At 40.6% G+C, this 27,136-nt stretch overlaps 2 protein-coding genes across 4 annotated transcripts in view; one reads left to right on the forward strand and one right to left on the reverse strand.

The window, feature by feature from the left end:
* The window catches only part of grin1b (glutamate receptor, ionotropic, N-methyl D-aspartate 1b), a 77,972-nt gene extending 58,283 nt beyond the window's left edge, over positions 1 to 19,689 (forward strand). Inside the window, exon 21 of one of the 3 annotated variants that reach the window (XM_028017403.1) lies at positions 17,336 to 19,689. In XM_028017403.1, coding sequence (XP_027873204.1) covers positions 17,336 to 17,401 — 66 coding nt within the window. In that variant the 3' untranslated portion in view covers positions 17,402 to 19,689. Of the gene's footprint in view, positions 1 to 14,476; positions 14,856 to 17,335 lie in introns of those variants that run through there. The other 2 variants (XM_028017405.1, XM_028017406.1) reach the window with 2 other exon arrangements.
* On the reverse strand, positions 4,816 to 12,580 carry LOC114144504 (uncharacterized). The gene is made up of 6 exons (XM_028017407.1): positions 10,620 to 12,580; positions 9,779 to 9,845; positions 9,078 to 9,121; positions 8,192 to 8,332; positions 7,084 to 7,188; positions 4,816 to 6,739 (listed from the first exon to the last, which is right to left on the reverse strand). Exons 1-6 carry the CDS (start codon positions 10,620 to 10,622, stop codon positions 5,048 to 5,050), a joined length of 2,052 nt encoding a protein of 683 aa, XP_027873208.1. The 5' UTR covers positions 10,623 to 12,580; the 3' UTR covers positions 4,816 to 5,047.
* Positions 19,690 to 27,136: the final 7,447 nt, after the last annotated feature.

Genomic DNA, 27,136 nt, shown 5'->3' on the forward strand with positions numbered 1-27,136 from the left:
GGCCTGGATCGCGAGCGCCTCGGGTCCGGTCAATGCTCCGTGTGGCTCTACCTTGCCTCCAGAAGACTTTTGACCCCTTTCTGAATTGCTCTGGCCACGCTTTTAGTCCAGCAGTCAGTTCTCTCCGGGCTAATCTTGCCAGCTCCTCGGACCGTCGCTCGGCGTCTCTTCCAGCGTGTTGCCCCACCCCTTTCTCCTCCGTTCCTTTTTATAAGTTCCGGTAAAAGTTGTGACCCAGATATATTTTTACTAAGTGGACTTTCACAAATAATATATACATACATACAAGACATCCTTGTATACATATCAATACAACAAAAATTATGTGTATTTTATTAACCTATATTTTATTCTCGGAGGTTAATTTTTTTTTTTTTTTTGCTTGGGATACCTTATTTCATTGTGATGTCACAACACAAAGTCATAAAACAGAATCAACAATCAAACATCACATTAAATTCATCATTTATTACGTTTCTAATAAAACTCTAACAGCAGCTTTTAGTCCAGATTTAAAGGATCTCAGTGTTTCAGCTGGTTTACAGTTTTCTGGAAGTTTGTTCCAGATCTGTGGTGCATAGAAGCTAAAAGCTGCTTCTCCTCGTTTGGTTCTGATGCAGAGCAGAACCAGAACCAGAATCAGAACCTGAGGGGTCTGGAAGGTTGATCCAGCAGCAGATCTTTAATGTGTTGTGGTTCTGATCCGTTCAGTGATTTATAAACTAACAGGATTTAAAGTTTATTCTCTGAGCTACAGGGAGCCAGTGGAGGTTCTGGAGAACTGGGTTTATGTCTCTGTCCTCCTGGTTCTGGAGAACTGGGTTATTATTATCAACACACAGAGGAAGGAAGGCAGCAGGGAGGAAACCTGCTGCTGCGCTGAACAGATGGACACACACACACACACACTACACACACACACACACACTACACACACACACACACACACAGTACACACACACAGTACACACACACACAGTACACACCCCGTCGCTCTCTCTTACACAGATACACACACACACACACCCCGTCGCTCTCTCTTACACAGATACACACACACACACACACACCCCGTCGCTCTCTCTTACACAGATACACACACACACACACACACCCCGTCGCTCTCTCTTACACAGATACACACATACTTGTATTTCCCGAAACGTGAGGACTTGTTTTGGCGAGTGACTAGGTGGTTACACGTGGGGACCCAACTTTCTAAATGAGCTAAAGGCTTGGTTTTAGGTTTGGATTTTTTTTAGGGATATTGGAACATGAAATATAATCTTTAACATAAAAATTAATCAAATTTAGAAAATCAAAAATCTGTCAGGTTTTTGGCTCCATGTGGGGACATGTCCATCACCAACTACCACCAGGTGGCACTGTGTAATTTTTGGGAACACAGTTTGTCAAATATGAGCAATCCTAGTTCTTTTAAGTCAATAAACTGTGTTATATCAAATTTGTTTTTGTTTAATGTTATTTTTAAGTGCCTGGTAACATGCTTAATGCCAACCATCAATAATGGACTACATTTTCTGGTTCTATGTGAACCATTTTATTGCATAACTTACAGTATCTTGTTGCAAAAAATATACATACAATCCAACATGCATGTACTAAAATGAAATGTATTCATTGATATGTATCAATAAACATGAACATACAGTATGCATACATACTTGCATTACAAAACTTGACTGCAGCTGTCTCAAAACTTCAAAACCGGCAGAAACTCCAAACAGAATCGGCGTGGTAATGGCACTAATAAATGATCCGTTTTCTTTCACAGTAACAAAAAGGTCAACGCTTACCTTCTTTTGAAAGTCTCTCGTTTTAATGCATCTATGCGATTTTTCACATAGAATTTAATCCCTTGCCATGTCCTGTCCTTGAGGGCTACTGGTGAGGTTTCAATGCACTTCATACACTGGGCTTTCCCAGGAACCTTTCCAGAGTCAATACAGTCCATGAGTGTTTTCTCCACTGCCTGGATTTCTTCTTGGTTCCACTTCAGTCTCTTCTTTTGTGGTGGGCCTGAAAATAATTAGGGGCACTTTTAAGTGTTCTTCAATGAAAAAATGTTTCAGTCTGTATGACAGAGCAAGTTATAAAGCTATCATGAAAACATTTCTTTACTACAGCTGTAGTAAAGCATTATTTCATATTTAAGGGTCAGCTGTCAGCTCCAATAGTTGTCACTGTTGAAGCTGACAACTGGTAGTGAGAGAACACATAAATCTCCCCATCCTTTATAGAAGCACCAGCAGGTACAGGAGAGAATTAATTGTACAAAATACTTCACAAGCATAAATAATTAAGGTCAAGGGGATGTTCAAAAAATACAACAAAATTGTTTAAAATATCATCCATTTCAAAAACACTTCACCAAAAGGAAGATTTTGAGTGATTTGATGGTGGCTGGAGACTCGGTGAGCCTACGTTAAGAGAGCATCAACATAAGCGGGGCTCTCTAATGGATAAAACTTAAATCTCCCTTTGTCACAGAGTCCAAACTGGGAAAACTCGCAGGGCCTGATAAGTTCTCCTAGCACTATAGGTTTTGGAAATATTTTATAGGTGCAGTTAAACAGAAAGATTAAAATAATCACCCAAACTACCTTTGATCAGTCTAGTTAGTTTGCTGTTTGAAGACAGTTCAAGGTGGCAATAAGAGAGAAGGGGGAGAAGAAGTAAAACCAAACTTTTGCTTGAGGGTATGCAGTCAAATGAAAATTGAGCTATTCTAAAGTTTTATATGTTGAGATATCATGTAATCCTCATGAGATTATAAAATGAGGAAGCCTAATTTTGACACCACACAGACAGTGCTGTGAAATGTTCATTATTTACCCATTTGTTTAGTTCAATAAAAAAATTAAGGAAATATTGGAAATAGGTTTACACCTGATAATGTGAAATATTCAATGAACACTAAATGTGTAAAAAATAACTAAAGGTTTACATGTTCTCAAGCCTGGCTTGCAGGAGGAACATTCAGTTGAGACATTAGACCCGGTGGTTATAATTTCTTTATAATAAAAATTTGCAGTCAGATAAATTCTTCAGTTTGAAAGATGTGTCTGGCAACATTTTTAAAGCTTCTGCTCATTGATAATCTCCAAGGAGGAAGAGAAACTACCGTTAGTCGTGTTGGAGTTGCCAGAGACTTCCATGTCTGCCAGTACCTCGTCATCTGACCTCTCTGTTAAACCAAAGAAATCTCAAAATATTGGACAAAATTATCAGTTACAGAGTACATTGAAAATTTGTATAAATGACAGAACCCAAAAATGACATACATGAAAAAGAGTAATGATAGAGGACAGTGGCCTCTAAAGGTTCAATATTTATCAGAAATCTACAATCTCATTTTCTTCACGCTTATAAATATTCTTACCTTTTGCTGAGGGCAGATCATTGCTTTGTCCAACTTCAGTGGTGCATCTCCTGGTCACCCCAAATTGACCTAAACAAAGGTATATTAAGTAAAAGCGTATTCAACAGTGTAAGCAGTCAGTATGTTTACTTTATACAAGCATTTCAAATAATTAGCTTAACAGTTTAACTTTGTACTAATTTCTTAACAGCACTAAATCAAAAGCTGCTGGTATTGTAATTATCTAATTTTTACCGTCAACATTTAGTTTGGCCCTGTTAGCAACACTTTTTAAAACATTTCTCCTTTTATGGATGAAACTATCAGACTCATTTCCATGACCTGTATCTATCCATCAAATGTAAAAAAAAAAAAAAAAAAAAAAAAAAAAGATCTTGTAATGGAAACGGCACTTATTTGAAAAAACTTCTTAATGTCGAGTAAACCATTTTTATAATTCCAAGAGGTGTTTTTTCAGGGGATTCGATAATCCCCAAATTCACTAAAGTGTCATGGAAGCACTTTTTCACATGTGCACATCCCTGGCAGTGATGGATGTGATATAGTCAGTCAACTTAATGTCATAAAATCTGGTTTCCAACTTCCAGGTGAGAAACAAGATGGCAACAGCTTAACCTTGTGGTTTTCTGACAATTATTCTAAAAATCTACTTTATGTAATCGAAATATATTATATATAATACACTAGAGAGTAAGTTAAAATGCCTAAGCACAAATCTAAAAGTGCACTGCTGTCTTGACAACAGATTGTACAAAAGGCAGAAATCAATGTATTTGTGATTCCTCACCATTTTCTACTTTTTTGTTGCCATCCACATCTGGTGATCTGGAAGATGAAGTACCAGCATCCCTCTCAGCTGAGTCAACCTCTTCTTCAGTGTCTGATCCACTGTCCACAGACATTTTCTCTGGAAAATGAAGTAACAAATATCCATCATATTAAACTATGAAGCATTGCATATGCTGTCAGCACAGTCTTAGCGCTTTTCCTTGTTCTATGGCCATTCAAGTGAGCAATTTACAATGGGAAATTATGATTGAATTTCCCAAAGATTAAAACAAGCAAACAAAAAAACTACAAGAATTAGAATATGTAATATAAAAAATGCCTGCTGAGCTACTTCTTCCTACTGTTGTCAATGTCTGACACTCAAACTTTTATAGATGTCATCTTTTTTTTTTATTTACAAAGTCAAAATCAAAATAAATAGAACGTGCCATGCCAGGGGGTCAAATTAAATCTTCACAAAAAATATACCAATTTACCTTGTGGATCAATGCTGATTTCATCCAGATTTCGTCCTTTGAAGTGGGAGAGCTGTCCTCTTTCTAGTGCCAGCAACACTTTACTGATTTTTGCCAACTGTAATGTCCCTTCAGGCAATCTATAATACTGACTATGAACTCTAATGTCATGGCCAAGGAAGCCGGCTAGGTCGTCCATTTCATTGTCCTTTAGGTTAAGTACCTTTGACATGGTGGCCATGTGCTTCCTCAGTTTGGTTGAGGACAATGCTCCAGGGTGTTTTGCTCCACAGTTTTGAGCCATCTCACGAATAATATCCGATCCTCTGAAGTGATTGAGAGTCTGTGGTCTCCCGAACATGTATGGATTCTCATCCAACACATCACAATTGCGGCGATTTTAGACAAGCAACTCCATTGATGGTGCCATATTAGGAGTTAGGAGAATGGGAACCTTTCGGCCACGTTTGCCTTTTATCTCAATTCGCTGGAAGTGTTTACACAGCTTCTTTTCAAGTTCTGACAAAGCAAGCTCCACATCTGGATGGGTGACAGAGGTATCTCTCAAGGTGAAAGCGTTCAGTGGCATCTTGGATACTTCTCCCTCTCTTCTCCGGTTAAATATTATCACCTCACAAAGCGTGATCTTGGCAAGTTCAGCCCAGTTCTTCTTTACAGCTTCTTCTTTCAGGTTCCTCTGGCACTCCATCCTTTTTGTGTCAAGATACTGGTGCATTTTTCTAACGTCTTCAGCAAAGGGAATAAGCTGAGGAGCATTCCACTTAGCCTCATTCAAAGTCCTAAGAGCATGGGAAGAGACACACTCGCTCCATCTGGTCTCACAGATTTGTTTGAAAATTCGCACATTGTGAATGGTATTCTCATCGCCTGAGATCATAGCCTCACATTCAAGAACATTTGCCACTTTCTTGAGGTTGTGACCCAACTTGAGTGCTAAAGATGGCGTTTTGAAGACGTTTGTTCTTTCATCCAAGCCAGCCACTTTCTTAACTGCATCTATAACATGAGGGAAGTTAGCTGGCACAAAGAAGTCTGGGAGCGTCTCCAACTTGCCATCTTTCTTCCCTTGCAGAACAACTCGTGCGGTTTCGCGCATCTTCTGTCGGATGTATTCGTGTCTTGTAACATCTTGACCATGTTTGTTGAACAAATGTTCTCCAAATTTCAAGATGCACTTCTCACTTTGGACAACTTTTGCTACATCATCATGGTGCATGTCATGTATTAGTTTCCAAAACTGTGCATTGACGCTGTCTGGTACTGGCTCTGCATATTTGCAAATGGCTTGGACTCGAGATGTTCCTGGCTTCAGTCCTGTGACTTTTTGACTGAGATAACACCTCTGCATATGCCTCCACAAGGATTTCCGCTTGAGGTAACCCTCGCAGTTGATGCAATGCAAGTAATCACCAGCTTTTGCAGATTTAGTGCATTGTTGGCGGGGAATGAGCATTCCTTTTCCCTCTTTAATGACTTTATTATTATGGGCACGGTTTCCTTTGTTTCTTATCAAGGACAACTGCAGCCGTCGTTCTCTAGAACCTTTGGGGCATTTCAGTGCACTTTCCACTTCTGGTATATCACTGTGTTTTGCTTCTAGATGACATGCCATTTTGCTGTAAGGTTTGCTACAAAATGCACAAAAGTACCTTTTATTGTAAGCCCTACTGCCATCTCCCTTCTTCTTCAAGGTCATGACTGTCACATCAAGTGAAGAAGATTCTCCAGGATCTTTTGCATCAGTTGAAGAAGATTCTCCAGGATCTTTTGCATCAGTTGAAGAAGATTCTCCAGGATCTTTTGCATCAGTTGAAGAAGATTCTCCAGGATCTTTTGCAGTCAAGGAACTAGAAGTGGTCACACGCATTCTCTTAAGTGGTTGGACTTCCAGAGAAGAAGTATTTTTCTGGGCTCTTTTCTTCCTCTTCTTGAGCTGTTTAACGTCTACTGAACTGTCACTGTCGTTTAGACTGCCACTCTCAGATTCCTCAGAATCGGGAACATACTCTTCCTCAGTGATGTCAGAACTTGATAGAGATGCTTCTGAGTAGCAAAGCATTTGTTTGTTTAGCTAAAATTATTTTTTTTAAAAAGAGAGAAATTACTTTCAGATTATTTCTCAAACATATAAACAAATCAGAAGAAGTTAAATATGTACAACTAGTTTTAAAAAGTTCATTAAAAAAGAAATACTCCCAATACTAGTATGATTTCTTTTAAATTTTTTTGGTGCTTGTTAGCTCAAATGTTTTTCCAACATTTTTAAGCATCCTCAAAAAGTGACAGATTTACCAGCACATGGCGACTAACTGAGTTCTTGGATAGTTTGGTTTTAAATACTACAAAAAAATAGAATTTCTAACCTAAGTGAGTCTTAACATTAGGTTGGACTATGATATTTATAAATAAACTTACAATCACACTGTCAGTTCTTGTAAGCTCAGGCACGCTCATGTCCCCTTCAGTTGGTGTTGGACCAAGGATGATGGTATCGTCGCTCTCATCGGATGACTGTTTTGACTCCAAAAAATTATAAGTTTAACTGTTAAAATGTGTCCATGCCTAAATGAACTGTTACAATTTAATACAGAGCTACAGTTAACTTCTACTGAATCAAGGTATTTAGAAATCCCAAAGATGTCACATATTAACAGCACCAAAAGTGCACAGGCTCCTTCAGATTACACTGGAGATTCTGCATTTCATGGTGTATAATATGACAGCGCAGTACTTAATAGAGTGGGTGAGAGGATAAATAAAGCAAATGCCTTGCTTACAGATTTAATACAAACCATGAAGTGATCCACCCAGATTTGTTACAAATATACCTAAAGCTAATATTCTGCTGTGTTCAAATGTGACAGTTAAAAATCAGACACCATGGCCAATTACTTTTGGATTTTGGTATCCATTACCACCTAATCTAACCTACTAAATTTAGATTAAATGACACTGAAACTATGCACATTTATTTTATACTTCAACTTGACAGGCCATTGGAATTTCATAGACTGGAAGATAATAAATGCTTCAGAGTATTTTGGGTTTAGTCCTGATTAGTCCATGTCTGGGTCTCTGGGAAGCATCTAGTGACAACTTGTATTGTAATAGACACTAAATAAATTTGAATTGACTGACAAGGTGAGTCCCCCTCAAAGAAAGCTCCTGTGCACAGTCTAAAGTTTCAGGTTACATGATTTTGCAAAGCAACCAAATACCACCAAATGTATTTCTTCTCTGATAAGCATCGTGACGTTGGACACTTGAAATCTTGTAATAACTGACAGTATTTTTGTTTCACAAAACTTTTAAAAATTGAAAGACGTTTTTATCCAGCATTAAAGATAGCTATGAATTTGTGTTGATTACATAATTATAGTAAGTATTAAGAAATTTGCAAGAAGATTTTCTTGATATTTTTACAATAATACTGTCAAAACAGCTCAAGCCACACATACAATGGTACATTTACTAACAGTTCTCATCTCTGGGTACATCAAGAAAAAGGTGAAGCAAAACTAACCATTAAGCCCTTCTGATGGAGAAAAGACGTGTTCTCCCTCACTTCATTTGTTGCCTTTGTGACGAGCTTCTTGTGATGAGCCTCACATTTATTGTGATGGGCTTTAAGTTTCTGCAGGCGACGAGCTTGACGTGTTTGATCCTATAAAACACAGAAAACAAGCATTGTAAATGTCCACATCTGTGAAATTAAACAAATTGGAGACACAGGCCCCAGATGGAACTGGCACCTGACCACATTGAGAATGATGCATCCAGGTGAAACTTTAAGTCAAGAATCAGCAACTCCCAGGGTTTAGGGGTTGCTACAGCACACTTCATTCAAATCAAATCATTCTCCAATAGCTTGTTATAAAACATTTGTTAATGATCCATTAATTTGAGTCAAGTGTGGTGGAACAGGAAAACATCTGTGCAGGACATCAGCCTTTATAATCAGTTAAAATAAGTAGAAGTGAATCACTGGGGTATTAAAACATTTTCACAATATTTTGAAAATCTGAGAATTCTTAACAGGCCTGATTTCAGTCATCATCTATGATCCAGACATGTTAAACACAAGGTGCCAACTTGGATGGAGACATATTGTCAAGATACAGCATTCCTCCCAAACTCAATACGACAAGCTTATATCAAAATGATCTTTTTCAAGAATTTCTCTGCATAACATTTTTGCCACTTCTCTACAGCGAAAATAACTTTCACCACTGTAGGATTTGTAAATACTAATGCACATGTTCATTGGTGAAGACAACTGGGCAGCAACTTTTCCAGACTTTAATTTAGAACAATATTTAAATTAGCTATGCAGTATGAAGAGTACATGTGAGCTAGAATGAAACTGAAATACTGTCACATCCTTTGAACTTATTCATAGGCACACTTACCATTTGCCTCTGCTCTGGATCAAGCCCATATGTCTCATCTGTAGCTGAAATTTAAAAAGAAAAAAAGTTAATATCACCTTAAAACAATTCAGAGGCTCTGCATCTCCTATATTTGGTCTTCTCAAAATATTTTTGGGTCTTATCACTAGGTTACAAATGTTAAATTTGGGATTAGAAATAAATATCCGACCTTCAGTATTCAATAATTTCAGCAATTCTTTAAAATTTCTAACTTTTTCAATTTAATACTCAAGATTGGAACAACTAGACTAAGGGTTATTAAATAAAATTATCAAAGTTATAGCAAGTCAACAATGGTCGAATGCAAAAAGGAAAGCAGTTGACCTGGGTTCTACCAAAGCTTCCCCCCAACACAAATCTCTATTTCCTTGGACATTTAGAAACAACTGGCATTTCAAGTAAAATCACCGACAGATGTGCTGAGCCTTTTCTTTGTTTAAGAAAAACCTGACTTGGTACTCTTAAATCAAACATTAACTGATATTGTGGTAGCTTCTTCTAGGCAACTAAAATCATGTTAAAAAAATTATAATTTTAATAGACTTCTTGTCACACCTCCCTTCTCTCACTTGAGCAGTTATAACTCGCATTATATTGATTTAGTGGAAACACTAATGCAAAACAACTTAAATGTGGGAAAAACATTGTGGGCTAATGCACCTTTCCCTGAGATAATTCACCTTTTAAACTGGAACAGCTGGGTGTAGACTCTACTCCACCGTCACTCCTATCACTGGATCTACTTCTCTGGTTGGCATTTTCCAGGAAAAAAAAAAAAGCATTCAATGATTATAAGTCAGTGTTAAAGGCCTGAAATTAATTTTGCCAAAACAGATCCCCCCCACCTAAAGTTATGATGCTGAAGTTAGTTTCCAATTCAAACCTCCTGATTCATCCTAATATACCCTCCCCCACTCCTACACCCCCCCCAAAAACCCCATAAATCCCAATCTTTATTATTTTAAAAAGGATGTAGTCTGGTGTAATGTGGCCTGAAGGCTCCCTTCCCAGCAGAATCAACCTTTATGCACAAGGCATCCATTTACTTCTGCCTCATGTTTTAGCTCCTCATGTCTATCGTCTCTCAATTCAGAGCACATGTAAAAAGTTATTACTCTTAAGTTATTACTCTTTTCAATCACACAAGCAGGGCCACTGAAAATATTGCATATTTCATGATTTCTGCTCTATTAGGTTTGCATGTTTCAAACTTAGCTTTTTTTATTTTGCATTTGAGTCATTTTTGTGAGCAGTCATATTTTAATAACTTATCCTTTTTTTGGTTAATTGTCACTTTTATTTCTATTTATTTGCTGTAAGACTGGACCTCAATAAATTGAAAATAAAACATGCATGCTTCTCATTAGCTGTAGCTAGGCTAATGTCAGCTAGCCATCCTAGTGAAACACAATTGAAACAGTTTTTACAGGTCAACACGTTTAAACAGCATTTAAAAGTATATCTGACTGAGTGATATAATAGATAATAACCGGGAGTCCATTAAAATAACAATAATCTTACCATTTTCTTTAGCTAGATTGCTCCTCATTCCTCGGATGTTAGCATGAAGGTCTGAATCTCCTCCTTCGGTGCAGGTGTGCAGCAGTCAAAAAAGGAGCGCTTGATTTAGACTCCGGCACAGGCCGGAGTTCCTGCTTGGTTGCAAAAAGCAGCTAGCTGAGGCTTACGGCCCAGCCCTGTGTTAATAACTAATGACACCTTAACTTTGGCGTCACAACTCTACCACACATCAATTAAGTTATAAAACTAGGAAATTAATTACTTAACTTGTGTTATCTCCCAAAGTAATGCTTCAGGAGAAAAAATTATTCTTTGTAATGGACATTTTGTAGGTTCCACACCAGTCAAATCTGCAAAGTTTGAAAGCAAGCTATGGAGGAATGTTGAGGGGGGATGGGCATGGGTGAGGTGGGGACGCAAAATCTCAGGATGTGTGTGAGATGGCAGCCATTACAGAGAGACTGGCGAGGAGCTATAGCAAATCAGAAAATTAGGATGTGGAAAAATAAATATATAAATTAGGAAGGTTTGCAGAAAGAGACTGAAGAATTGTAAGCCAGTCAACCAACCTCCTTGAGTAGCATACTGATTCTTGATTCCTCTTGTCCCACCATTCTTTATCTTCAACCAAACATTTTGCATTAAAAGTTCAAACATGCGGCACTTTATAGTACAGTATGTTTCCCTCCAATCCATGGAGGGAATGTTGAGGAGTTATGGGCATGGGTGAGGTGGGGACATCAAATCTCAGGATGTGTGTGAGACGGCCTCCACCCAGTTTCTCCATTGTGGAGAAGCTGGGTGGAGGGCTGTAGTAGATAAGGAAAACTATATGTGGATAAATAAATACATAAATGTGAGCCAGTCAACCTGCTTGAGGAGCATGCTGATTCTTGATTCCTCTTCTTCAACCATTCTTTGTCTTCAACCAAGCACTTTGAATTAAAAGTTCAAAAATGCTACAGTTTATTGTTTTAACAACTCTAACTTAAACAGAGTCAGTCAAACAAATCCAATCCTTCTTTCAGTTATCTTCTTGTCAGGCCTGGAGAGACCAAAGGGTACAATGTCACCAATGGCCTACTTAAGAGCTTGTGGAGCAAACCATTGGAAAAAGATGAGGGGAGTTAAGAAAGACATAATACCAATTTGTACAATCATATTGAGCATATATGTTATTGAAATATTTACAAGAGGCTGTTAATTGATATAAATATGAAGTGCTTTATAGAGTGTTGGTCAAATCTCAATTAGCTTTTACAGATAATTTCTTCTATCAAGAAGAATATATAAGGAACTACGAGATCTTACTTGGGTTAGCCCATCTTTGATGTGTTGGTTGAAGGCCATTGACAATGTTTGACCTCAGGAATCTACTTCAAGTGTCATGCCTGGCTCCCAAATACATTTTTGGGAACCAGGCATGAGACATTTTCAGCCTAACTGACAGTGCCTACTAAACAGTAACAGTCTATCTATCATCTTTGAAATTTGATTTTTATTCATATGAAATTTTGTATGGGTAAGCCACTTAAAATGGACAACACTGCATAACCTTTACACAAAACGAAAAGCAAATAAAGGATTTTGTTTAGCAGAAAACTTTTGCACTTAATATTGTAACACAGAACTCTTCAGGAAATCATTCCTACGAAGCAGGCCTAAACATGACCTGTTTGACTTGACTAATGAACATGGGGTGAAATACTACATTGTAGTTTCTCTTTAGGGATTTTTAAATTAGTTTTAATTTAATTTCTGGTTTAGCTACTGTTTCAGTCTTTACGAAGGGACTTTTCTACATCAAAGACATAAATATTTAGTTCTGAGTAATGTCTGCTTGTTTGTTGTCTGTCTAGAAGAGCAAAGACAACTGTTTAAATCATGTTTTTATTTTCAACTGATTAATCTTGCTACATAAATTAAAAAGAAACATTTATGCAGTCCCCATAATTTGCAGTTTCAATAATTCTGAAATCAGCAAAGATCTTAAATACCTTAAAAGACAATTAATAGAGGAACATTTTAAAAATGCCATTACCAAAACTGAAACACTGTTAATTAAATTACACAGAGTAGAGTAGAGTAAGAGTAGCAGGTGGATAAAGTGGCTGTGTTATGCCAGAGTCAATTATCTATTGTTCAACAGTTTAATGACTGAGGTAAAGAAACTGTCCTTGTGGCGGGACGTTCTGGTCCGGGTGGACCATAGTCTTCTCCCTGAGGAGAGGAGCTTAAACAGACGGTGTCCATGGTGAGAAGTGTCAGTTGCGATCCGACCTGCAGTCTTGAAGGACTCTAGGTCGTGCAATCTCCTGTAAAGGTCAGCGGTTGCAACCGATCACCTTTTCATCACTACACACAATGTGTTGTAATCTGTTTGTCCCTGGTTGTGGCTCCATTGTACCCAGTGATAGAGGTAGTTAGCTTTGTTGTTGCTTGACATTTCGTCGGTAAATTATTAATATCTGGCTTCTTAGAAATACTTTAGGTTTTAGCATGTCAGATGTATTTATATCAGGGTAAATTGAGAGGTGTATATTCCAGATAAATGTGAAAGAAAATTGTTGGTTTCCGGAGCTTTCTTAGCGTGCTGCCATCTTCCTCGGCAGTCTCCAAAGTTTGAGTTTTCGAATATTCTTAGGCCTCCAAATTGGTGCTTATTTACTGAGGAGAATCATAATAAGCCTTTGAGTTTCAATAGGTTTTCACAGCGCTTAGCTAAGCTAAGTGCAATAAATTAAATAAAAAAGTAAATATTGGTAAACTTCACTTTAAATTAAACTAAAATAAATTACATAAAAAAAATACTCTATAATCCCACACTGTAAGAAATTAAGTTTAAAAAGTTAGATTTTTAAAGTTAAAGTTGAATTTGGCCATTAAATTGTAAAACTCCTTCTGACCAATAGGGGGGACTAGTGAGTGAGCAGTAAGTGAAGCACACTTCCGGAACACCTAGCCTAAAGGGGACTGCAATACTCTGTGTGACCACTATGAGCGCATGCCTTAAACACTCGCACAAATTTTGTCTTGGAATGAAGTTCATGGGGACTTCCTGGAAAACTTCACGAGGCATGTTTATACACCATTTTATGCTACAAAATGGGGTTGTGCCGGTGGGGACCTCAAATTTGGTCCCCACGGGTAAATAGGTCCCCACGTGTAGGTATAGAGTCAGGCCAATGTCACCACGCAGGGGGAAAAACAAAAACACACACACACACACACACACACACACACAGTACACACACACACACACAGTACACACACACAGTACACACACACACACAGTACACAGTACACACACACAGTACACACACACACACAGTACACACACACAGTGGACATGCCTCCAGTGTCTGTAGGTTTGGACCTCAGCGGTTCTGTTCAGCTGATTCTGTCCTACAAACAGATCAGAATCTTTTATCTGGATATAAAAACAAAGTGAGACTTTATGAATCGGGTTCTGCTGTTAATGAAGGTAAATGCTGCTTAAGGCCACATGGACACTGTGTTAGACGTCATTATGTTACATAAACGCTTCGTTCTAAATCTGAATAAATCCAGCCGGCGCTCGCTGGACGCCCGGTTCTCTGACCTGCTGGATGAAGCTGCAGCGGCTGAAGCTTCCTGTCAGGACGGAGCGCGCTCAGTAGGACCCGCTGAGGCGCAGCGGGTCGGCTCAGGGTTCTGCTGAACCAGAACCCGCCTGGGTTCAGGTGGAACTGGCTCTGGACCTCCTGATATTATTATTATCATCTGTTACTCATATTTTCTGTGATTTTAGTTTCTGTACATCATTAAAAAAAAGAGTCCTCCATTTTCGAAAGGTTTATTGGCTCTTCATGTGACAGGAAACCAGGTAACGAGAGAAGGGAAGACATGTGGAATCGAACCTGCGGCGGCTGCGTCGAGGACCAAGTCCTCCTTATGAGAGTTGTCTGAACCCCTGCGCCCCCACAGCGCCCCCTAGTTAAAGAGTCCTGATGCAGCAGCAGAACCGGGTCAGTCTGTGGTTCCACAGTGAATCCAGGACGAGGTTCTGATGGCAGGACCTGACCGGACCCAGTCAGCCATCAGCCGTTCATCCAGCAACCAGAAGAACCGCTCTCTGTCCACTCCAATGTCAAGCGGCCGCCATCTTGTGAGTGGCGTTGCCCTCCTGCTGTCCGCCATCTTGTGAGAACTACAAAGAAAAAAACATAAAGAAACATAAAAATACTGAACATAAAATCCATCTAAATTTTTTTTATTTTATAGTTCTGATTTATCACAGTGATGTTTCAGATCTTCAGATAAATATTAATGTTAGACATATTAGAATAAGAAACTAAAAAATGAAGGCGTTTAAATGACAGTTGTGTTGCTGTATGACAGTTTCATGCTAACAGCTCCATTCTGGGCCACAGAGTCGATGCTCCACAGTAACATCCTGGATGACGTCATCAGCTGTTAGCTAGCTCTGCTAATCCTTCTCCTCTGCTTTTGCCGCTCCTCTTTACCTTTGTCAGGCCGAACGGTTAGAGAGACCGTTCGGCCGTTCGGAGTCGAGGGAAGACGGTTTGAACTTCCTCCTCTCTCTGCTTTCATGGAGCCCCTTTCAGCTCCTCTGGGATGTGAGGTCAAAGTTCAGATGTTTGAGCTTTCGAGATGCTAATCAGCTGTTCCCAGTTTAGGAACAATACCGTGTTGCCATTGCTACGCATTACAACAGCTGTTTTTCTGACAGTAAAACAGGAGCAAAAGTCCTTCCAGCCACAGAGGGAAAAATCGTCCAATCAGCAACGACTCAACCAGGAAATGATGAAGTCTAGAAAAACAACCAATTAGAACCAGCGTAGCAGATCTGCTGCCCCTCCCAACATGGCGGCCGGGCTGACGTTTTTGTTGCTCCTCTTTGGTTCCTTGTCTTTCACTCTGTGTCCTCCAGCGTCCAGCCGCTGCCCATCACCCTCCCCCGGTCCGCTGCCCTCCCCTTTCCCCCTGTCGCCCCCTGCTGGCCTGAATGTGAGCTGCAGTGTCTCTGCCGCCTGTTAATGTGTGTGTGCGCCTATCGTATGATCTATTGTAGGATAGGAAAAGTGGTAGAGCAGAGCCAGAGTCCCAAACCTCTTTTAGGTCCATCACTTCGACCTCCGACCTCAAACGCCGTTTGGCCCCCGGGGACGCCACGGTAAGGACACGAAGACCACCTGTCTTCCATCGCTTCCTGTCCGTCCCCTCCTCTTCCTCACTCTTTTATTTCCCTCCTTCCTCATCCCTCCCATCGGCTCCGTCCTCTCCTGTCCTTTCTGTCCCCATCACATCTGTCCCTCCGCTGTCCCACCGTGAGACAGACAGAGAGACAGGTGGCATGTTGGACGCCTGCAGGCAGTCAGGTCCAGCTGTAGTCCCACACTGATCACGTCGTCTTCTTGCAAAGGAGAAGGGAAGAGGGTCAGCCTGTGTGGTGTCCTGTGTCTGTCTCGTCTGTCTCTTCCTGTCCTGTCCCTCTCTGTCTCCTCCACTAACGTCCAGCCTCTTGTCCTCAGGTCGCCCGGCCGAGACGTGTTTCAGTCCTCTAACCCGCTCTGTTTCAGACTCTGGCACCAGCTCTCCTCTGCCCTCTCTGGTGTCCTCCTGTCCTCAGTTGCATGTGAAGACAGAGACAGCTGTCCTCTCAGGGACGGACGCAGCTGCTGGACCTACTCATTTCTCTTTACTTCCTATATGAGTGTTTTTCTCTTAGTGGGTTTAAATGGTGTCCTTACTGCAAACACACACTCTGCCTCTGTCCTCCTCTGCAAGCACGACCGACTGTAGCCTCACACACACACACACACACACACACACACACACACACTTCCTGTTTGAGCAGACAGACTCCAGCTTAGAGCGAACGGCTTCATCAGCGGTGGTGGAGAAACCTGCTCTGCTGGCTGAGGAAGACTCCAGGCTAGAGAACCGGGCCGGGTCAGAAACCGATGGATCAGTAACAGCAAGGCCTGAAACACGTTAAGCTTAATGCCGTCCATTCCTGTCAAGTCTCACGTTTTTCCAGGAAACTTCCGTATTTTACCTCCCTCTCCTGCCGTGCTCCCGTTACTTGTGTAGACTAAAAGCCTCTGTCACCACCCCAAACCTCCCGCCCTGACAGTAGCACCGCACAGCGACATTTCCCGTATTCTCAAGTCCAAAACTTGCCAGGTTTGGCCGTCGTGGCAGAATATTTAATCTCTTGTGCGCTACTTAGGTTTTTATCGTAGAACTTTTTTGGCAGGGCAAAGTTGCAGCTACCGCTAACTAGCTGCTAATATAGCCTTGCTAGCTAGCTAGCTTTTCTGTGTCTGTCATGTAAGTGCAATTTGACCAGCAGTTGGCTGGAAGACCTACTATGCTATAAACAAACCGTAGCATCAGATTTTCCCTTTGAGGACGCACTGCCCCCTTCAGCCCTGTGCTGGTACTGCAGGTCAGAGAACGTTAGCTGCTACATGGAGGCAAGACGTCCAACAGGTTGAATCTGGAAGAACCTGGACATGAGGCCGATGGACATCAGTGAAGCTGCTGCAAGACGTCCGGCTTCTTCCACCACTGCTGATAGCCGTTCAGTAGAGAAGCTCCGGATCAGAACCGACCCAGAAAGAGTGAACTCAAGCAGAACCTATGGCTGGGTTGGCGTCCATTTAACATCTGTTTTTCTGTCTCTCCCTGTTTTTGTCCTTCCCCTGTAGCCGTACCCAACGGACATCACCGGTCAGCTCAACCTATCGGATCCCTCCGTCAGCACGGTGGTCTGAGAGAGAGAGGCGCAGAGGGCGAGCAAGCTGCACTGCTGCTGCTGAGCCACACACAAACACACACACACCTTATGTCTTTCTATCTTCACGAGGACTTTGTATTAACTTCCATTAATTTATCATGCATTTCTGTAGCCTGACCCAAACCTTAAGACAGCACTGCTCCTCATGGAGTCCCGGGCTTTGGGCCCCATGAGGAGCAGTGGGTCCTCACAATGTAGGGAAAATGGTCCTTACAAGGTGAGAAGTCCTGAAACACACACACACATATGCTCACACATGTTGGTGTGGGGACATTTTGGAAAATGTCCCCACACCAACATGTGTCCCCATAAGGACAGGTTACCCTACGGTCCTCACAGTCATAGCAATGCACACACACATCCCCACACACACCCACGCACACACATGCTCACACACACACTCACGCATTGCTCCACTTGTAGCCACCAGCGTCCTGCAACCACTCTTTTATTTTGAAATAAGTTGTACAGTTCTGTTTCCTGTTTCCTCTCACACACATATCAAACGTGCCGACCAGTTCTAGAACCAGCTTAGAGTGGTTTTAATGGTTATAGCTCATCAATCCATCAATGCTGGTTCCTTTAAATGTCAACAAACACTTCCCTGCTGTGACCAATCAAATTCCTGGGCTTTGCTAAGTGGGTGGAGCCTCTGAAGAAGGAAGGAAGCAGCTGTTTCCTCTCCAGTCAGCCTGCAGCGCCACCTTCTGGTCTGGGAGCGCGTTGCTCAGCATTCAGGAATAATTCATCGTTAACTGAGATAAAAATAATATTTATCCCTCAAACTGCAGCGTCTGGCTGTCGGTTAAATTCAGGTCACCGATGTTTACAGTTCAGAGCTGCACTGAAGGAAATCACACAAAATTACATTTCTGCTTCTTTAATGTTGAAAATTCCCAGATTTTGGGCGTGCCGTGGTGGCGCAGGGGACAGCGCGGCCCATGTTTGGAGGCCTTGAGTCTTCGATGCGGCCGTCGTAGGTTTGATTCCCGGACCCGGCGACCTTTACCGCGTGTCTTCCCCCCATTTCCTGTCAGCTTACTGTCCTATAAGGGCCACTAGAGCCACAAAAGACCCCTGGAGGGGTAAAAAAAATTCCCAGATTTTTCACAATGCAGCAGCTTCATGATGTTAGAAGCTGTGGCGGTGGATCCAGTGGATCCAGTGGAACCAGGAAGTTTCTGGATCAGAACTCCAAATAGAACCAATAAAAGAGAGAATTGATTTGGAAAGTTGTTGGTTAAATATTTGAATTAAAAATGAAGCCAGTAATCGACTGAATTATTAGTTACTAATGTTAATCTTTAATAATAAATAAAACTCATGCGGTTCTGACCCACAAGTTCAACATAAATTTCTTAAAATCAAATTAAGAAAAATAACAATGATTTACATGAATCATCTTTAGATAAAACTTTAATAATCAAACAGAAAAATAATTTCCTGTAGATTTTGCCTCCAGCTGTTTCCTCATTTTATTGTTTTCAAATCATTTTTCAGCATCTTATTTTATTTGACATGATTAATTTTATTATTATATAAATGTTGAACTTTTTAATCCAGAATTTTTAGCTCAGTTTTATTTGTAGACAATGTTATTGACCTAAATCCCCAATTAATAATTCTGAATTCCCCTGTAGCAACAGCGCCCTCTGCTGGCTGGAGTCCGAACAGCCGCCTGAAGATAAACAGCAGAGCTGCAGGAGTTTATTCACTTGAACTCTGTTCAGGTTATTTCAGATAACTGTTAACAGTTTTATGATTAAATCAGATAAGTTTAACTTTAGAAAATAATTGAAGAAATTTGTGTATTTAACAACATCTTGTTCTGTTTCCAAAAAACGTCTGGATAACTTTGTGTTTTTCAGTTTTTTAACTCATAATAATGGAATTTAAACATAGATGCTGATTTAGTGCCATCTTGCGGTTCTGATCTTTATTAAATTCAAACAAATTTAAATAAAAACGATAATTTTGCTGCTTTTGACCTGAAATCATGAGGATCAGCTGGAGTCCTCCCTGAATGGAAACTTCCCACCCAACATGGCCGCCTGCTTTCTTTTTCTTTTCTATCTCATTAAATCCACACACCAGCCGAGAACTCGACCAGAACCGAGCCCAGCAGAACCGGGTCGTGTTGGACCCAATGCCAATGCAGATCCAATGGGCTCTTTGCACCTGCCGCGCCGACGTCACAACCGCATGCGCAAATGTTTCCGCTCTGTTTCCGCTTTGAGTTACCATGACAGCTAGAAAAGACAAAGTCTTATTTCAGACACAAATAAAACAATACTATGAACATTGCTGTCTTCCTAATATAATGGGCTTTTAAGTTTTCATGGATTTCCAAACGATCCTGAATTAAGAAGATGGTGGCTTGTAAATATTCGTCGCTACCAGTTAAAGCTAACGCAGCACAGCAAAGTTTACAGCCTTCACTTCACTCCGGATCAACTTCTTCAGCCTAAAGCAGAAGATAAAGGAGCCTCCTGTGTTATTTCCATGGAATCACTTCTGTATTCAGCCTGAAAGAGTTTATGGGAACCAGAGAGCAGACCAGAACCAGACAGCCGAGCTACTGACCCGCCTGGACACACTGCTGTAAACACCGTCCTGCTTCACAAGAAACATGCTAAACTAATAAAGTGCAATAACACGGAGACCTTAAGGAACACGGCCATATTTTTCTAAAAGCAACAACTGAACCTGAACCGTCAGCTGAACTAGAACTCCGACACCAGAGCTGCTCTACTGTTAAGCTATGGGCTTGTTGTTCCTCAGGCTGCAGAAGCAAAAAGCCTGAACCGTAAAATCCTCGTTACTTGGTCTCTGACACTAACGACAATAAACCACCTAATATACTTGAAAACAAGGTAAAATATTGTCCGTTAATGAATGATGAAAAATGTTTAGATACTTAAATAGCACATTTTTACAAGAAAAATGTCTAGCATAAGCTATAGAATAGAATAGAATTCAACTTTATTGTCATTGCACTGTCACAAGTACAAGCAACAAGATGTAGTTTGCATCTATCCAGAAGTGCTCTACGAGATATAGATATTTATTCACAGATGTACAAGACTGTATGTATGGACTATAAGGGGTTATAGCAAAGAGATATAGATATTATGTATAAATATAAATATGGGAGCTATATGCACAGATTATACAGATTATACATAAGAATGTTAGGGAATGGATTATAGATAAATAATGGCAGATAAAATTTACAGGTTGTATGTGTGTGTGAAGAAAACAGTCTGTGATGTGTGTGTGTGTGTGTGTGCGTGTGTGTGTGTGTGTGAGGATAGTCCATGTGTTATTGTTGTATGAGAGGATAGGGGAGTACAGTCCTTATAGTTTATGTTTTATGTCAGGAGGCGTTCAAAAGCCTGACAGCTGTGGGAAAGAAGCTGTTCCGGTGCCTGGTGGTTCTGGTCCGTAGGCTTCTGTAACGCCTCCCAGAGGGCAGGAGGGAAAAGAGTGTGTGTGCTGGGTGAGTGGAGTCCTTTGTGATTTTCCCGGCCCTTTTCAAACACGGCTTCCTGTAGATGTCCTTGATGGCAGGGAGCGTTGCCCCGGCGATATACTGGGCAGTTTTTACCACCCTCTGCAGCGCCTGCCGGTCGGAGACAGAGCAGTTCCCGTACCAAGCTGTAATACAGTTGGTGAGGATGCTCTCAATGGTGCAGCGGTAGAAGTTCGTGAGGATCTCTGAGGACAGGTGGTTCTTCCTCAGGGTCCTCATGAAGAAGAGGCGCTGATGCGCCTTCTTAATGAGTTTGGAGCAGCTGGTCGTCCAAGTCAGGTCCTCGGAGATGTGGACTCCCAGGAACTTAAAGGTGTCCACACGCTCCACCACTGTCCCCTTAATGTGGATGGGTGGAGGTGGGTCAGCGTTCCTCCTGAAGTCCACGATAAGCTCCTTGGTCTTCTCGGTGTTCAGCTGCAGGTTGTTTTTGTCGCACCACTCAGCCAGACGGTCTACCTCCTCCCTGTAAGCGGCCTCGTCATTATCTCTGATGAGGCCGATCACCGTGGTGTCGTCTGCGAACTTGATGGCGTTAGAGCTAATGTTAGCCACAAAGTTTAAAGAAAGTAAAACTCACTTTCGTATCTGTGAATGTATAACGAGGCGAACATCTTAAAACCTTTCTCCAGCTTATTGTCGGGGCTTCGGATCGATGTTCATCATTAACTGTTACCTTGGACAAGCCCTGCAAACACCCAGTAGAAAGAGACTTTTTCAATAGATCGGAAACAATTGAGCCGCTTTTCTCCGAACGCGGAAGCTGAGGAGCAAAGAGCCCATTCAATGTAAAATGAAGGCTTTAGCCTGAAACAAGCTAACCTTCCAGCAACCCTGGAGGCTCCGCCCACTTCTGGCCGCCATGGCTCTGCTGAAGCCAGGTCCGCCTCCTGCTGGGAATTCACTGGTTTCCAGTCTGGAGGTTGCCTGGGTTGGCATTGCTGGGATCAGGTTCCTGGAGGTTTGAATCAGCCTGCAGACGCCTCGGACTGTGATTGGACTGGGCCACTATCCGTTACTGTTATTAATAAGTTTGTTAATAAAGCTACTTTTCCAACTGGAACCGTTTTAACCTGCAGCTCAGAGACAAAAGAAGCCAGTCTGGAAATGATCATGTGACCTAAACTGGGATTTTTTCTGAGGTCAGAAAAATATATAAAAATCTCCCCTGGGATGTTTTTCCCTTTTTATTGCGTTTATAAATCAGCTGTGATCACCGACCTTTGGCTTTTCTGACCAAAGAAAAGAAGCCTTGTCTTGAAGGGTTTATTAATTAATTGCAGTTAATTGACAGACAATATATCGACCAAATAAGCAACATTTTAAATTATAAAAACGTTTTTTGCTACATGTTTAGCACTGAGATGCTACTGTAGGCTAACATAACTTCCCTGACAAGCTAACTCCCGTTAGCACAACTTGAATACAGTCTTTTCCGACCAGATCGCGGCTTCCTGCTGCTGTTAGCGGATGTAGCTGTGCGTCAGATTCATCTGCACCAGAAACACAATTCAAAGGCTCTGGCCAGAACTTTGGTATGGAATTAATTGAATTACAATTTTTAAAGAGTTAAAAATTGTAATTGATTAAGTCCTGGCCCTACAAAAAATGCCAAAGTGAAAATCTACAGAGTTAATGTGTGGCATCTCTGCTGGTTCCCTTTAGAGGAGAAGAAAAGGCTTTTTAACCAGATGATCCCAAACGATCCGGGGATCTTCCTTTCTTACTGAAGGAGATCAGGTCCGAAGTCTAAGGAGCGCAGCGGGTTAGCACGCCCCACGTTTGGAGGCCTTAGTCCTCGACGCGGACGTCGCGGGTTCGACTCCCGACGACCTTTACCGCATGTCTTCGCCCTCCTACTGTCGAAAAAATACGAGCCGCTAGCGCCGCAAAAACTCTTCGGAGAAAGAAAAATAGATTGGACATCGTTATTTTTATTAAAGTCACCCAGAACTTTCTGTTTCTGCGCCATTCTGAGGCGAAACGTGTTTCGGTTGTAGATCTGCAAACTGCCGCTTCGGTCCTTCAGGTTCAAACTGATCAAAATATCCTGAAATCAGGATCGTTTCCGCCTGGAAGCGGAAGCTCCGCCCACAGCACAGCGTGGTGCAGCAGAACCTCCGGAGTCTCCATCCGGACCGAGCCGGACCGTCTGCAGGCTCATTCAGCCAGTCGGATGTTTTCCCGGTGAGTCCCAGCCGGCCCGGAGCGCTCAGAACCGGGTCGGTTCCGGTGCTGCACCGGTCCGAAACAGAATCAAAATATATTCTGAATAATAACATCAGTTATTAGATATTATCATGACCATCTTCTGAAAGGAAGTAAAACTATTAAATCAAATGGTTCTGTTTAATTGTTGCACTTTTTATGATTCATTTTTGATTTTGACGTTTTTTGTATTTTTTATTTTCGATGAAATATTTCCGAATTTCACTTGAATAGTTTTTTTTATATAATGCACTAAAAATCCAGCCAATATTTTTACTTTGTTTTGTAAAACTTTATAAAACATTTATTTACATTTTCGTACCAGGATTATAAATTAATTTACATTACATGTAATTATTAATGTGATTACAGTATTATGTTTGAATAGACTAGATATTTTGTGACCACAATTTTTAATTCTCCTTAATTAAAATTATTGTTGTCATTTAATTGTCTAATGTAAATTATACAATGTACTATGTATTCCTATAGATATACTGATTGTATATTTATTTTTATTCAAATTATTATTTGATTTTCATAGTTAAAATTTGACTAAATGTTTAATTTAAAACTTGAACAAACTGTAAGCATCTAAAATGTCAAAACTCAAGAGATCTTCTGAAATTATATATTTCTTATTGAATTCTGTATTTCAAGTTATTTTCACTTTGGTTGCATCATTCTGGCTCAAGTTGGTAAAAACAGTTTAATTGTTTTATGGATTTTTAAATTGGATCCTAAAATCTGAATCTGAACATCCAGTTACTGAATAATCAGATTTTTTTTATTTTTCAGTTGCAGTGAAGTAAATACAGGAGCTGAGAAGCAGCTGGTTACAATGGATATACTCTGATGTCACTCTGTGATGTCACTCTGATGTCACTCTGTGATGTCACTCTGATGTCACTCTGCGATGTCACTGTGATGTCACTGTGTGATGTCACTCTGATGTCACTCTGCGATGTCACTGTGATGTCACTGTGATGTCACTGTGTGATGTCACTCTGTGATGTCACTCTGATGTCACTCTGTGATGTCACTCTGATGTCACTGTGATGTCACTGTGTGATGTCACTCTGATGTCACTCTGCGATGTCACTGTGATGTCACTGTGATGTCACTGTGTGATGTCACTCTGTGATGTCACTCTGATGTCACTCTGTGATGTCACTCTGATGTCACTGTGATGTCACTGTGATGTCACTCTATGATGTCACTGTGATGTCACTGTGCGACGTCGTGTTTTTGTAACGAATCTAGAATCCGCTGATCTGATGTCAGTTTGTTACTGTAGAAGAAGAAGTTATTTCCTGTCTGTAGTTTTCTGTAGATGATCACGGCGCTCTGTGATTGGCTGGTTCTGTGGTCACATGACTCGTTGTAATCACAGAAACCTCATTAATGGCACTTCAGTGTTTGTTGTTCCTGAGCTTGATGTCGATCCTGTTCAGCTGTGATTCTGCATAAAGAGTTTACAGTAATAAATATTTATTTCAGTTTAAACGGCTCGGCTTCCTTTATGTGTGGATGGAGGAATAAAAACACAGGAAACGTTTCATTTGATGCTTTTCTTTATGAATTTCTCATCTTTATTTTTTCAAACAATATATTCTGTTAAAAACATTTTCCCACTTCCTTCATCTTCACATGGGTACATATTTAGGTGTTTAAACGATTAATCAGATGAATTGATTATTGAAATAATTGTCAACTAATTCAGTAATTGATTGATGGTTAACTGGATCACAGGCTGGAAAAGAACAGAAATGGAACCAAATCTGTACAAAATATAGAAACATTTTATAGTTACGGTAAAAAGTTTCACTTGGTTCATAATCTGTAAAAAGCCATTGAGCATATTTATATCCAGTTATTGATCAGTTAATCAATAAATAATCCTCTGATCAGAAGTCCTGATTTCTCTCAGTGGAGCCCAAAGTCGGTTCTGGAGGCCCGGCATCCTGCATGTTTTATTCTCCCTGGTTTAACGCACCTGGACCCAATGATGATCATTAGAGGAGAACTTTGACCTGCTGAGAAGGTTGTTGGTGTCAGGAAAGATCTAGATCAGGGATCTCAAGCTCCAGTCCTGCAACCTTTAGATGAGCCTCTGCTGCACCTGAACAGAATAATCAATCAATCAATCAATCAATCAAATGTTATTTGTATAGCCCATTTCAGCAGCATTTCAAAGAGCTTTACATCATAACAAACACAGAATCACAATGCAATATAGAATCAATCATTAAGTCAAGTTACATCAATAAATTCATAATTGATTACATTTCAAACACAATCCTAAACAGGTGGGTTTTCAGTTGAGATTTAAAAGAAGTCAGTGTTTCAGCTGTTTTACAGTTTTCTGGAAGTTTGTTCCAGATTTGTGGTGCATAGATGCTGAAAGCTGCTTCTCCTTGTTTGGTTCTGGTTCTGGGGATGCAGAGCAGAACCAGAACCAGAACCTGAGAGGTCTGGAAGGTTGATACAACAACAGCAGATCTTTAATGTATTGTGGTGCTAAGTTGTTCAGTGATTTATAAACTAACAACAGGATTTTAAAGTCTATTCTCTGAGCTACAGGGAGCCAGTGGAGGGTCTTTAAAACTGGTGTTATGTGCTCTATCTTCCTGGTTTTAGTGAGAACGCCAGCAGCAGCATCTGGATCAGCTGCAGCTGTTTGATTGATTTGTTGGACAGACCTGTGAAGACGCTGTTGCAATAATCAATACGACTGAAGATGAAGGCATGGATGAGTTTCTCTAGATCTGGCTGAGACATTAGTCCTTTAATCCTGGAAATGTTCTTCAGGTGATAGAAGGCCGACTTTGTAACTGTCTTTATGTGGCTCTGGAGGTTCAGGTCAGAGTCCATCACTACTCCCAGGTTTCGGGCTGATCGCTGGTTTTAGTTATAACTAAAGCTGTGCATTGACTCTAGATCTATAACTCTAGATCTATCGCTCTAGATCTGTGACTCTAGATCTATAACTCTAGATCTATAACTAGATCTATGACTCTAGATCTAGAGCTATAGATCTATAATTCTAGATCTATAGCTCTAGATCTATAACTCTAGATCTGTGACTCTAGATCTATAACTAGATCTATGACTCTAGATCTATAACTAGATCTATGACTCTAGATCTATAGCTCTAGATCTATAACTCTAGATCTGTGACTCTAGATCTATAACTAGATCTATGACTCTAGATCTATAACTAGATCTATGACTCTAGATCTATAACTCTAGATCTATAACTCTAGATCTATACCTCTAGATCTATCGCTCTAGATCTATAGCTCTAGATCTATAACTCTAGATCTATAGCTCTAGATCTATAACTCTAGATCGTTCCTCTTTAGGTCCAAAAATAATAACTTCAGTTTTGTTTCTGTTCAGCTGGAGAAAGTTTTGGCACATCCACACATTTATCTGTTCTAAGCATCTGTTCAGTGATTGGATGGGGTCAAAGGTCACCTGGTGACATCGTAATGTAGAGCTGTGTGTCATCTGCATAGTTATGGTAGCTAATATTATTTCCTGTTATAACCTGAGCTAGTGGGAGCATATAAATATTGAATAAGAGGGGTCCTAGGATTGAACCTTGGGGTACCCCACATGTGACCTTTGACCTCTTTGATGAGAAGTTTCCAGTTGAAACAAAGAAATCCCTGTTCTTTATGTAGGATTCAAACCAGTTAAGTACTGGACCGGAGAGTCCGACCCAACTCTCCAGTCGGTTCAGTAATATGTCATGGTCAACACTGAGGTCCAACAGAACCAGCACTGTGGTTCTGCCACAGTCCGTATTTATATGGATGTCATTGAACACTTTGACTAGGCCAGTCTCTGAGCTGTGGTAACCATGGAAACCTGACTGGAAGGAGTCAAAGAGGTTGGTTATCATTAGGAAGCTAGTTAATTGTTTAAACAGCTTTTTCAATAACTTTGCTGATGAATGGGAGGTCA

This window comes from Xiphophorus couchianus, chromosome 5, assembly GCF_001444195.1.
Source record: "Xiphophorus couchianus chromosome 5, X_couchianus-1.0, whole genome shotgun sequence".
Lineage (NCBI taxonomy): Eukaryota > Metazoa > Chordata > Actinopteri > Cyprinodontiformes > Poeciliidae > Xiphophorus > Xiphophorus couchianus.